Raw genomic sequence first — 13,950 nt, 5'->3', positions numbered from 1 at the left:
AATGCTCATAAAACTCCATCCAATCAACTCATATAGACAAGTCTAATTACAACCTTGTCAACTCATAAACTCTATCACAATCGAATCTCTTCCACTCGTACTATCCGATCAATCTCAATCATCTCTTCAAAAGAAATTTAAATGCACAATTATAGCAACATATAGACATAACCAATCATTTACTCTATTTATTTGAGAAATCCTTGAGACTCATCACAACTCAAGACTTTAAATCACACTCTAAAATAGGCAACACTTCTTAGGAAAATAACCTCTTTTATCATAATCCACATAGTTAAGAAGATCAATAAAACATATTAGCAACTCATCTTCATCAACTCATATTCACATATAGGCTCATTTTGGGAACTCTTTGGCTCAACAACATCAACACATATAGGGTCAAATAAATAGGGGACAAAGTTCATACAAATATAAACTATACCAAGAAACTCTATTTTTCATGAACATCTAACCTCAAAGCAAGAGTAGGGCACATGGGTGGATTCAACCCATGTTTTAGATAGCCTTACATACCTTAGTGAAGACTTGAAGAAAACCTTGTGGTTGGGTCTTCAATGGAGAACTCAAACCTTGAAGCTCTTGGAACTCTTCTTGTTGGAAATGGAGAAGAAGAAGAAGAAGAAGAGAGAGAGAGAGAGGGGGACTCCTAGGGCTTTCTAGAGAGAGAGTGGGGGCTGGAAATATGTCCCCAAATTGTCCAAGGATGATACATATATAATTTGGGACAATTCCCAAATTGCCCCTTCTCAAAAGTTCTGAAAATAGGCTAAAACTACACCTGGCACGATAGTAGCGCGTCGCGCCATTGCAGTGCCAGGCCGATTACGCCTAAAACCTGCACACCTCGTAGTGGCGCACCACGCCAGGGACCAAACTACTGAGGCATGTTTCTGGCGCGATAGTGGCGCATCGCGCCCTTATAGTGCCAAGGCCAAAGGTTCTGGGTTCTGGAAATTTGGCTTGTAAAACCCTACACATCTTTTAGTGGCGCGCCGCGCCAGGGACTAAACTACTGAGGCATGTTTCTGGCGCGATAGTGGCGCATCGCGCCACTGTGGCGCCAAGCCCAGATTCCCAGTAGTTGAACCCAGGCCTGAAATTCCTGCTGCGCTAGTTCATCTTCGGATCGTCATATCTTTCGACTCCGAACCCCAAATATTACATTCTTGGTGGCGTTGGAAAGAAGACTCGACGACCTTTAATTTGATAGGTCGTGGGCCACCCAAATTGCTGTCTTTCAAAAGATATGGTCGTTAAAAGTCGATCCCGTTTTCGAACTCGTCCTAAAGCTTAGCCACGATGGATCCTTTGGACTCAACTTGGTCCTAGGGGTCCTTCGTGACCCCACATTACCTCTAACGCTGCCCAATTGCTCAAAGACTCACCTTACTCATGAAATTGTTTCACAATAACCGAGTTCGACCTTACACGTGTACAAGAAAGGTCCGAATCTTAGGGAAAATTTTTGAGGGGTGTTACATTATCTCCCCCTTGAGATCATTCGTCCTCGAATGACGAGCAACCAAGAATGGACTCGGGGTACAAATCACAGTCAAAATTTCAGTCATTCAACCAATCACATTCTCAAACAAATATCAATCAAAACTCAAAATGCACAAATGAATTCAAGTCAAGGAAATGGTCATTACCTTCAACATTCTCCTCAGTAGGCACGAATAGATATGGATATTTAGATTTCATGGCTCCCTCCGCTTCCCATGTGGCTTCCTCAACAAATTCGTTCCTCCACAGTACTTTGACTGAGGCGACCTCTTTGTTTCTCAATTTGCGAATTTGGCGATCAAGAATTTGGATCGAGACCTCTTCATAAGATAAGCTATCCTTAATTCCAACACTATCAATGGGGACTACTAACGAGGGATCACCCAAGCACTTCTTCAACATCGAAACGTGGAGTACCAGATATATAAAAGCTAACTCCGAGGGTAACTCCAACTCATAAGCAACACTCCCAATCTACCTCAAAATATGGTAAGGACCAATATATCAAGGACTGAGCTTCCCTTTCCTTCTAAACCTCATGACACCCTTCATGGGTGATACTTTCAAGTACACCCAATCACTCACCTCAAACTCCAAGTCTCTCCTCCTCACATCTGTGTAAGATTTTTGGCGACTTTGGGCTGTCTTTAGCCTATCTTGGATAAATCTCACCTTCTCCATGGCTTGGTGAACAAGGTCAGGCCCAATCAACTTGGCTTCACCAACTTCAAACCACCCAATGGGAGTTCTACACCTCCTCCCATACAAAGCTTCATAAGGAGCCATTTGAATGCTTGCATGATAGCTATTGTTGTATGCAAACTCTATGAGAGGTAAGTGATCATCCCGATTTCCCTTGAAGTCGAGCACACATGCCCTCAACATATCTTCCAATGTCTGGATGGTGTTATCTGCTTGGCCATCTATCTGGGGATGGAAGGCTGTACTCAAGTTCACCCTCGAACCTAATCCCTTCTGAAAGGATTTCCAAAATTGGGAAGTGAATTGAGCTCCTCTGTCGGAGATGTAGACAAAGGGACCCCATGCAATCTGACGATCTCCTGTATATACAACTTTGCATAATCTTCTGCGGTGTCAGTAGTCTTAACCGCCAAGAAGTGAGCTGATTTTGTCATTCTATCCACAATTACCCAAATGGAATCATGTTGCTTTCGGGACTTCGGCAAGCCTGTAATAAAGTCCATGTTGATCATCTCCCACTTCCATTCTGGAATTCTTATATTTTGGGCTAAACCACATGGCCTTTGATGCTCAACCTTCACCTGTTGGTAATTTGGGCACTTGGAAACAAATTCCGCAATATGCCTCTTTATCCCACTCCACCAATAGATTTTCCTCAAGTCATGGTACATTTTCGTGGAACCTGGATGAATAGAGTATTTGGAACTATGCGCTTCGGCCATAATCCTCTCTCGAACATCATTGACATCAGGTACACACAATCTACTTTGGTACCTCAACACACCATCTCCCCCTTTGGTGAAAACCATCACCCCTTGTTTGTGAACAACTTCCTTCAACCGGAGGAGGATGGGATCCTAATCTTGTTTCTCCTTTACCTCTACTACAAGTGAGGACGTAGCCCCATCTCAAACGTTTACTCCACCTTTATTGTTCTCTTCGAGTCAAACTCCCAATCGGGCTAATCGATGTACCTCCTTCGCCAATTCCCTCCTTCCCTTTTCTACATGGGCAGTGCTATCCATGGACAACCTGCTAAGAGCATCAACAACAACATTAGCTTTACCTGGATGGTAGAGGATGCTCATGTCCTAGTCCTTGAGTAGCTCAAGCCATCTCCTTTGCCTCAGGTTGAGTTCCTTCTAGCTAAAGACATATTGTAATCTCTTATGATTGGTTAATACATCAACATGCACTCCATACAAGTAGTGACGCCAGACTTTAAGCGCAAACACCACAGCTGCCAACTCAAGGTCATGAGTTGGGTAATTTCGCTCATGAACCTTAAGCTGTCTCGAAGCATAGGCTATCACCTTCCCCCTTTGCATCAACACACAACCCAAGGCAATTCTGAATGCATCACAGTAGACCACAAAGCCCTTTGTTCCATCGAGCAATGCTAGAACAGGAGCAGTGGTTAGCTTGGCCTTCAATTTCAGGAAACTCTCCTCACAAGCATCGGACCATTGGAACTTAGCCTTCTTTTGAGTCAGCTTAGTCAATGGTGATGATATGGATGAGAATCTCTCTCCAAACCTTTGATAATAGCCCGCCAAATCCAAGAAGCTTCTTATCTCCATCGGGGATGTGGGTCTGGGCCAATTCTTCACCGCTTCAACCTTCTGAGCATCAACCTGAATGTCATCTCCAGATACAATGTGGCCTAAGAAGGCCATAGAATCTTTCTATGGGTCTTTTGCCTTTGCTACGAGAGAGAATGCCTATCCCAAGGCCCACTAGGTGCTAGGTAAACTCTCAACGGAATAGACAAACCATAAAACACAAAGTCAATCATCGTGTGGGAGGGGCCATATCTACTACCCATCCATTCTTCATAAAAACAAAATCATAGAATAGATCCTTAACTTTGTCTCATGTGATGTGAATGTAGACATTTCTAAATCACATATCTTTATCCATAAAATATCTTTAGGGCCTTAACTCACCCTATCATTAACTTGCTTGAATATTTAGAATCATCATTCACAACACTTATTTGCAAAGAGCACCTTTAAACTCATTTGTAGATATTGTCAAACATTCATTTCAACTTTACTTTATCATAAGAAACTAGGTGGGTCCAAATAAATCAACCTTCAAGTCATTTAAATAATTGCTAACATGCATGAGAGTGAAATAATTTATTATTTAAAACATCTTAAAACAACCCACCGATATACTTTAAAACTACTTTCAAGCCTTCATACAGGGATCTTGATAAATCATCCATTTCATGTAAATAAGAATCACCATAAGTCAACATAGATAAACAAACTTCAAATATTCAAGAATCTATACATTTGAAATCGTAGTATGAAAATTCATAAAAACTCATCACTTGGAATTGAGAGTCAATATATATCAATATAAGTAAATAAACTTCAAATATAACATAATCTATGTATTTGGAATCATCATGTAAAAACCCATAAGATTTCATTATTTTGAATTAAAATGCTAGGTTGAGAAAATATTTGGGCTCCATGGGTGGAAGAACTCATGGATGAAAACCCACATACCTTGAGGAGTCAACTCTTGAATGAAAAACTTGAAAGGAAATGGAGGCTTGATCTTCTTGGAGATAGAAGAAGAAGGCTTGAGAGGAACTTGAGTGGTTAGGGTTTTTGTTGGAGAAGTTAGAGTGAAAGAAATGAGGGGTTTGAAGGGTCTTTAGATAGGAGGATTTTTCATCCAAAACGACACCACTTTTGTCTAAAACACAATAGAAGACTAAAATGCTCCTAAAATCTTGAAAATGGGCTCAAAACCTTATTGGCGCTATAGTGGCGCACCACGCCAAGGGCCAAACTACTAAGGCTAATTTCGGGCGCTATTGTCACGCCCCGGGAGGGTACCCTAGATGTAACCGGCACCCGAAGGCCATTTCTGACCTCCGAGCGAACCACCTGGTCCAGTCACACATTCGTTCTATCATATTCTCTTAGCGGAACTCAATTAATGAAATACTATTCACAATATGGGGGCCGAAGGCCATACATGTTTAACTCGACAAAATAAATATAATAAAACTCCTCACAATAACCATTCAACCTCCCCACACTCCAGTCTATGAAGCCTCTATCAAAGTCTAAAAGGTGCCAATGACAAGCTCATGGCTACCAAGAAATCAAAGTAAAGGAAGCTACAACAAAACTATACAATAAGGTTCAACATCCTCCGGAAACTAGGAGGACTCACCAACTAGCTGGGAGTGTATGTGGATCTTCAATGGAGCGCCGGTCGAGGATCTTTAGTACCTGTCTCTACATCATGAAACGATACAGGCCAAATGACGTCAGTACATGGAATGTACGAGTATGTAAAATGGCTGAATGCAATGAACATCAAGGAAGAATCTGTCAACTCAGAATCTCAACTCATATATATATATATATATATATATATATATATATACAGGACAACTCACTCAAATGTCCTAAGTCTAAACAAGAATATGATTTAGACGGGACCAATCACATATCATTCAACTCAGTCTGACTCAGAGTACTATTAAGACCTATTTGGGAGTTTTTCTTAACCGACAACCATCACTTATGAGCCAGTGACAGTATAACAAGCTGATGTTGTTGCCGCGTCCGTTCATACTTTGCCAGGGCATGAACGAGTCAATCAATCATGGATCTAATCTAACCAAGTCCTATAATGTCAGGACAAAACTCTCGAGGAAGCATCCGACTTTAATGGTTCAATCCCCCCTACGTTTGGCAACACAAGTATTGGGTTCGAGTATGGACTATACTCTTTCCCAATTCGGTGCTCGATACTCCTCCCAAGACTCAATGCTCATAAAACTCCATCCAATCAACTCATATAGATAAGTCTAATTACAACCTTGTCAACTCATAAACTCTATCACAATCGAATCTCTTCCAATCGTACTATCCGATCAATCTCAATCATCTCTTCAAAAGAAATTTAAATGCACAATTATAGCAACATATAGACATAACCAATCATTTACTCTATCTATTTGAGAAATCCTTGAGACTCATCACAACTCAAGACTTTAAATCACACTCTAAAATAGGCAACACTTCTTATGAAAATAACCTCTTTTATCATAATCCACATAGTTAAGAAGATCAATAAAACATATTAACAACTCATCTTCATCAACTCATATTCACATATAGGCTCATTTTGGGAACTCTTTGGCTCAACAACATCAACACATATAGGGTCAAATAAATAGGGACAAAGTTCATACAAATATAAACTATACCAAGAAACTCTATTTTTCATGAACATCTAACCTCAAAGCAAGAGTAGGGCACATGGGTGGACTCAACCCATGTTTTAGATAGCCTTACATACCTTATTGAAGACTTGAAGAAAACCTTGTGGTTGGGTCTTCAATGGAGAACTCAAACCTTAAAGCTCTTGGAACTCTTCTTGTTGGAAATGGAGAAGAAGAAGAAGAAGAGAGAGAGAGAGAGGGGGGGGTCTCCTAGGGCTTTCTAGAGAGAGAGTAGGGGCTGAAAATATGTCCCCAAATTGGCCAAGGATGATACATATATAATTTGGGACAATTCCCAAATTGCTCCTTCTCAAAAGTTCTGAAAATAGGCTAAAACTGCACCTGGCACGATAGTGGCGCGTCGCGCCATTGCAGCGCCAGGCCGATTACGCCTAAAACCTGCACACCTCATAGTGGCGCGCCATGCCAGAGACCAAACTACTGAGGTATATTTCTGGCGCGATAGTGGCGCGTCGCGCCCTTATAGCGCCAAGGCCAAAGGTTCTGGGTTCTGGAAATTTGGCTTGTAAAACCCTACACATCTTTTAGTGGCGCGCCGCGCCAGGGACTAAACTACTGAGGCATGTTTCTGGCACGATAGTGGCGCATCGCGCCACTGCGGCGCTAAGCCCAGATTCCCAGTAGTTGAACCCCAGGCCTAAAATTCCTTCTGCGCTAGTTCATCTTCGGATCGTCATATCTTTCGACTCCGAACCCCAAATATTATATTCTTGGTGGCGTTGGAAAGAAGACTCGACGACCTTTAATTTGATAGGTTGTGGGCCACCCAAATTTCCGTCTTTCAAAAGATAAGGTCGTTAGAAGTCGATCCCTTTTTTGAACTCGTCCTAAAGCTTAGCCACGATGGATCCTTTGGACTCAACTTGGTCCTAGGGGTCCTTCGTGACCCCACATTACCTCTAACGCTGCTCAATTTCTCAAAGACTCACCTTACTCATGAAATTGCTTCACAATAACTGAGTTCGACCTTACACGTGTATAAGAAAGGTCTGAATCTTAGGGAAAATTTTTGAGGGGTGTTACAGCTATAGTGGCGTCGGGCGCCACTGTAGCCCTAGGCCTAAAATTTCTACAGTGATAGTCTATAGAAAAATGGTCCTAATGTTTGACTCCAAATTTCAAAAATTGCAATATTGGTGGCATTGGAAAGAAGATTCAAAGGCCTTTAATTGGATAGGTCATATGATACCCAATTAGTTATATTCTAGGAGATATGGCCATTTGAAGTAGACCCTTCTATGGTCTCATACGAAAACTTAGTCGATAGAAATCCTTTGGGCTTGACTTGGTTATAGAGATCACTTATTACCCTAAAACACATATAATACTCTTCAAATACTTAGTTATGGGTCCTATCTCATATATACAATTATATGTCATTGCATTTGAGATGAAAAGGGTCCTTCGAAGCTATTTTCCCCCTACTTTACCCTAGTATGACATAATCCCACCTTTAAACCATGCAGAATCTTACAAGGAATGATTCAGCCAATAGAAGAAAAGTTGATAAATCCTACATCGAGGTTCTTTCGAGTAGAACAATGATGTGCCTACTATTTTAGAGGGGTAGGACATGATACAGTAGGATGTATCAACTTGAAATACAAGATTCAAGACTTGATTGACCTCAGAGTTATCACTCTCCAAGATTTTCCCCACAATATGAACCATAAACTATTGCCTGATCACAAGGGAGCAACCATAAACATGATCGAAAAAGAAGAAGATTGGCTCACCAATTAGACTAGAAGCAAAGAAAATGTCAATTCACTTATTCCAACAGTGGCCTTATTAACCATAAAGGCTCATCCAGAGTTTGTGGTGATAACCGTGCCTCTTCAGATATTCACTTTGGCAACAGAAGAAAGCCATATCCAGTCCAAAGAAAAGTTTGTTATGCAAACGGCTACAGTGCAAAGAATGACGCATTCTAGAAGATATTATATTCCAGAGGAGAGGACTCAGGTAACGCAAAGAAAAGAGGCCAATCATAGAAGGTGAAGCTGAAGAGTTTTGGCGAAGAATACAATCCAAGGAATACTCCATTGCCAAGCATTTGGAAAAGACCCCAACTCAAATTTTTATGTGGGGTCTATTAATGAGTTCTAAGTACCATCGATAAGCATTATTGAAGGTACTTGATGAAGCATATGTACCAATGGGAACAAGTGGTGAGAATATGGCTGCCATGGTGAATCGTGTCACTACAAGTCACCAAATCTCTTTTCGAGGAGAAGAGTTGTCACTTGAAGGAGTGATGCAAAACTGAGCCCTATATATCACCATCAAATATAAAGGCAAGTTTTTGGTTTGAGTGTTAATTGATAATGGCTTAGGACTTAATATTTTCCCATTATCAACCCTCTCTCAGCTAGATTATGACGCAGGGAAAATCCATCAAAATCGTATGAATGTAAGAGCATTTGATGGTGCACAAAGAGAGACCATGGGGAAGTAGACTTGTGCATCCAAGTAGGGCATGCAGAATTTGCTACTGAGTTTCAAGTAATGGGTATAGCCATAAGCTATAATTTGTTGCTAGGAAGACCATGGATACATGCGGTGAGGGCAGTTCCATCTACATTACATCAGCTATTGAAATTTATTTGAGAGGACCATGAGATTGTCATTCAGGGTGAAGAAAGTGACCTTAGTTACCCTGAATCCTCGGTTTCCTTTATTAAAGCATCTCCTAAATCTACTGATTTCATATGGTGGAGATAATGAATGCTGATGATGAAGATACAACACCTCAAGTGCTAATGCCATCAGTGTATAAAATGCTTTCCATAATTATGTTAAGAAGCGGGTTTGAACTTGGGCGTAGGTTAGGGAAGAACTTGGATGGGATATTTGAACCTCTTCCTATCCCATCTAAAAAATTTCACTTTAGCGTTGGTTATATCCCAACAGAGAAAGAGTTATTTGAAGAAGATACAAGGAAGAAACATGATCATGATATAAGCCTATTCCAAGTCTGTACTAGTCATTTTTTGCTAAAGCTTTAAAGTCTGAGATTGATGATCTAGTGGAAGGGATGGGAAGATTGTTTGACGAAGAAGATTATGCTGTGATCTTGGAGGAAGAAACAGGGATATCGGGCATCCGTGATGCTAAGCCAGAGGAGCAATTATCAAATTGGACGTCCGCGCCGCTCTTAGTTCGTCGCTCGTCTTGGTAGATAAAGACATATTATCTACTTACTTTTAAATTGGTGGTAGTCCGAAAGAGGCCCGAGACCCACCCTTTATGTTAATTCTATCTAGTTATCCTTTAAATACCCCGTGTGATGTATGAATAAAGGTAGATTGACCCACAATCATGGCCAAACTTTGTATTTCTTTTGGTTTAAATGAATACCTCCTTTATTGCAAAATTTACTTATTATTTGCATATCAGTCTATATTTTACTTATCTAACTTTATTTTCTTATGATTTCAGTAAAAATAACTTAAAACCTGTCAATATCATGTCATGTCACAAGCTAAATGAACAAAATGAGATAGATGGTGATGAGTTCGAGGATTATGATAAAGAGACTACGATACCCGAACACCTCACTGAGGGATTGAAATAATTTAAGGATCAATATAAGCCAAATCAAGAGGAAATTGAGCCTATGAATCTAGGAGATAATGAGTGTATCAAAGAAGTCAAAATCAGTGTCCATTTAACAAAAGCTCAGAGGAAGGAACTTATTAGTTTTCTTAGAGATTACATCGATATATTTACTTGATTTTATGACGACATGCCAGGTTTGAGTATAGACATCATTTCTCATTAATTGCCAATTAATCCGGATTACAGTTCGGTAAAACAAAAGACTCGAAAATTCAAGCCAGATTTGAGTTTGAGGATCAAAGAAGAGGTTGCCAAGAAAATTCAATCCAGAGTTGTGGAAGTGACACAGTATCCAACTTGGTTAGCCAACATTGTTCCTGTGCCTAAGAAAGATGGCAAGATCATAATCTGTGTTGATTATATAGATCTGAAAAAATCTAGCCCTAAAGATAACTTCCCATTGCCAAATATCCATATTCTCATTGATAATTCTGCCAAGTATGAGATCTAGTCATTCGTGGATTGCTATGCGAGTTATCACCGGATTCTATTGGATGAAAAAGATGCAAAAAAGATAACTTTTATCACACTGTGTGGTGTGTATCATTATCGAGTAATGTCAATTGGTATCAAAAATGGTGGGGCCACTTACATGAGACACCTGACGATCACTTTTCATGATATGATTCAAAAGGAAATTGAAGTGTAAGTGGATGATGTCATTATTAAATCCCGCGAGAGTGTGGATCATTTGAATCACTTGAAGAAGTTGTTTGATTGTCTACGCAAATACAACTTGAAATTAAATCCCGCTAAATGTGCTTTTGGAGTGCCAGCTGGTAAATTATTGGGGTTTATAGTTAGTAGAATGGGAATCGAGCTTGAGCCTGCTAAAATCAAGGCGATTCAAGAATTAACTCCACCAAGGGCCTAAAAGGAAGTGATGAGCTTCTTGGGAAGATTGAACTACATCAGTCGATCCATAGCTCAGCCCACATTGATTTGTGAGCCTATCTTTAAACTGCTGAAAAAAGACGCATTGACAAAATGGACCAAAAAGTGTCAAACAACTTTTGCTGCTATCAAAAGTTACTTGTCTAATCCACCGATGTCAGTTCCTCCGAGGGAAAGGATTCCATTGTTACTATATTTTTCTATCTAGGATAATGCATTTGGATACGTGCTAGGTAAACATGATGAGACTGGAAAGAAGGAACGATCAATCTACTACTTAAGTAAGAAGTTTACTCCATACGAGGCTCTTTACACTCTTTTCGAGAAAACTTGTTGTGCTTTAACCTAGATTGCTCAAAAGTTGAGACATTACTTGTCTTCGCATAATAGATATCTCATTTCCAAGATGGATCCATTGAAGTATATCTTTCAGAAAGTGATGCCGACCGGGAAGTCGGTAAAATGGTAAATGCTTTTAAGTGAGTTCGATATTGTGTATGTGACCCAAAAGGCGATAAAAACATAAGCCTTAGCTGATCATCTCACAGAAAATCCAATAGAAAAAGCATATGAGCTGCTCAGAACTTATTTTTCCGATGAAGAGGTATATTTTGTAGGAGAAGATATCTCTGTGGCATACCCTGGTTAGAGGGTATTTTTTGATGGGGTGGTGAATCATGAAGAAAATGGAATTGGAGCAGTCTTATTACCAAAATCTAGACAACATTATCCTATGGCGGCCAAACTCCGATTTGTTGCACGAACAATATGGCTGAGTATGAAGCATACATCATGGGTCTAAAAATGTCTATCAATAAGGACATTCAAGAGTTGCTGGTAATCGGAGATTTAGATTTGCTGATTCATCAGGTACAAGGTGAATGGTCCATGAAGAATTCAAAGATTGCACGGTATGTGAAGATAGTGTAAAGGTTGTGTAGAAGGTTCTGTAAGGTTGAATTTAGGCATACTCTAAGGTTGCAGAATGATTTTGCTGATGCTCTTTCTACTATTTCCTCATTGATCAAACATCCGAATATAAGTTACATTAACCCTCTAGAGGTATATTTGAAAGAACAACCCGCTCATTGTTCGCATGTCGAAGCAGAACCAGATGGAATACCTTGGTATTTTGACATAAAGAAATATCTAGAAATTGAAACTTATCCAGATAATTCGACTTTCAATCAAAAGAAAGCAATACGTCGAATGGCTAATAATTTCTTTCCAAGTGGAGAACCCTTTATAGGAGGACTCCAGATATGGGACTTTTCAAATGTGTCGATGCCATTGAAGCTACGAAGCTTCTCGAATAGATTCATGCGGGAGTTTGTGGAACTCATATGAATGGGCTTACCTTGGCGAAGAAGATCCTTCGAGCCGGTTATTTTTGGATGACTATAGAGCATGACTGTTGTAAGTATGTACAAAAATGTCATCAATTTCAAGTGCACGGTGATTTGATTCAAGTACCTCCTCACGAACTCAATGCTATGAGTTCTCCTCGGCTATTTGTGGCTTAGGGTATAGATATCATTGGTCCAATAGAGACAGCTGCCTCTAATGGACATAGGTTCATTGTAGTTGCTATTGATTACTTCACCAAGTGGGTGGAAGCAGCCTTTTATAAATTAGTTATGAAGAAAGTAGTAGCAGACTTCGTCCTTAACAATTTGATATTTCCATCATTACCAATAATGGAGCAAATCTCAATAGTCATTTGATGAACGAGATATGTGAGCAATTCAAGATTAATCACCAAAACTTGACAGCATATTGTCCTCAAATGAATGGAGCCGTAGAAGCTGCCAACAAGAACATCAAAAAGATCTTGAGGAAAATGATTGACAATCACAGAGGTTGGCATGAGATGTTGCCATATGCTTTGTTAGGTTACCGAACGACTGTCAGAACATCAATTGGAGCAACCCCATAGTTGCTAGTATATGGGACAGAAACCGTAATCCCCGCCGAAGTGGAAATATCTTCGTTGAGAATTATTTAAGAAGTTGAACTGAGCAATGCCTATTGGGTTTGTAATCGAATTGAACATTTGGCTTTGATTGATGAAAACGAGAATGACCGTCGTTTTCTATGGTCAATTGTACTAACAAAGAATGATTCGTGCTTTTAACAAGCGAGTGAGACCAAGAATGTTTGAAGTTGGTCAGTTGGTTCTCAAACGCATTTTCCACATCAAGATAAGTATACATGAAAGTTCGCACCAAATTGGCAAGGACCATACATGGTTCACAAAGTATTATCTGGAGGTTCCTTAATATTTTTTTGACACCCAGTTTTGACCCTCCACAATGTAATAATTTTTAAAAAAAGTTTCTTCAATTTTAAACAATTTCAATGAGTTTAATATATATATATATTCTATTATTAAGTAATTTTGGCATATGTATTTTTTTTATAATTCTTGAATAATAATATATATTTTCGTTTATATTATTACTTTTTATCATTATTTGAGAATCATCTCAAAACGAATATTTATCTTAAACTAAATACTTTGTAATTAGTTTGACCTAGTTAATAGATCCATATTTCAAGTTTATTAGTTTAAACTTAAGTTAATTATTCTACTTTGTCAAAATGAAGAAGTAATTAATTGATGTTTATTTATCTTATTTTAATTTTGGCCTTCTTCAATTTCAAATAAATTGAAATAATTAGCTTTTATAAAACTCAAAATATTTTTTTAAGTTCTTTTAAAATAATTTTATCATCTTCATTGTTTTAAGATAATACATATAGTTTTTTATAGTTAGTATCTTTTAGCAATATTCACAATTGACCCATAAAAAGTATTTTTTTTATTCTATTAATTATTTCATAAATTAGTAATTAGTTAAAATTAGGTTAATTATTTTATTTTATTAAAAATAAGAAGCTCGTTAATTAATTGATATTAATTCGTC

The 13,950-nt window shown here is 38.9% G+C and overlaps 1 protein-coding gene and 1 pseudogene across 1 annotated transcript; both read left to right on the top strand.

The window, feature by feature from the left end:
- LOC129890442 (2-isopropylmalate synthase A-like) overlaps positions 1–8,777 on the top strand; it is a 55,178-nt pseudogene extending 46,401 nt beyond the window's left edge.
- A 3,014-nt stretch (positions 8,778–11,791) lies between these two features.
- Positions 11,792–12,370, top strand: LOC129890441 (uncharacterized). The gene is made up of 2 exons (XM_055965996.1): positions 11,792–11,934; positions 11,989–12,370. The coding sequence occupies exons 1-2, from the start codon at positions 11,792–11,794 to the stop codon at positions 12,368–12,370; spliced, it is 525 nt and encodes a 174-aa protein (XP_055821971.1).
- Positions 12,371–13,950: the final 1,580 nt, after the last annotated feature.

This window comes from Solanum dulcamara, chromosome 5 (genome assembly GCF_947179165.1).
Source record: "Solanum dulcamara chromosome 5, daSolDulc1.2, whole genome shotgun sequence".
NCBI lineage: Eukaryota > Viridiplantae > Streptophyta > Magnoliopsida > Solanales > Solanaceae > Solanum > Solanum dulcamara.
This window is presented reverse-complemented; position numbering and strand designations above follow the sequence as displayed.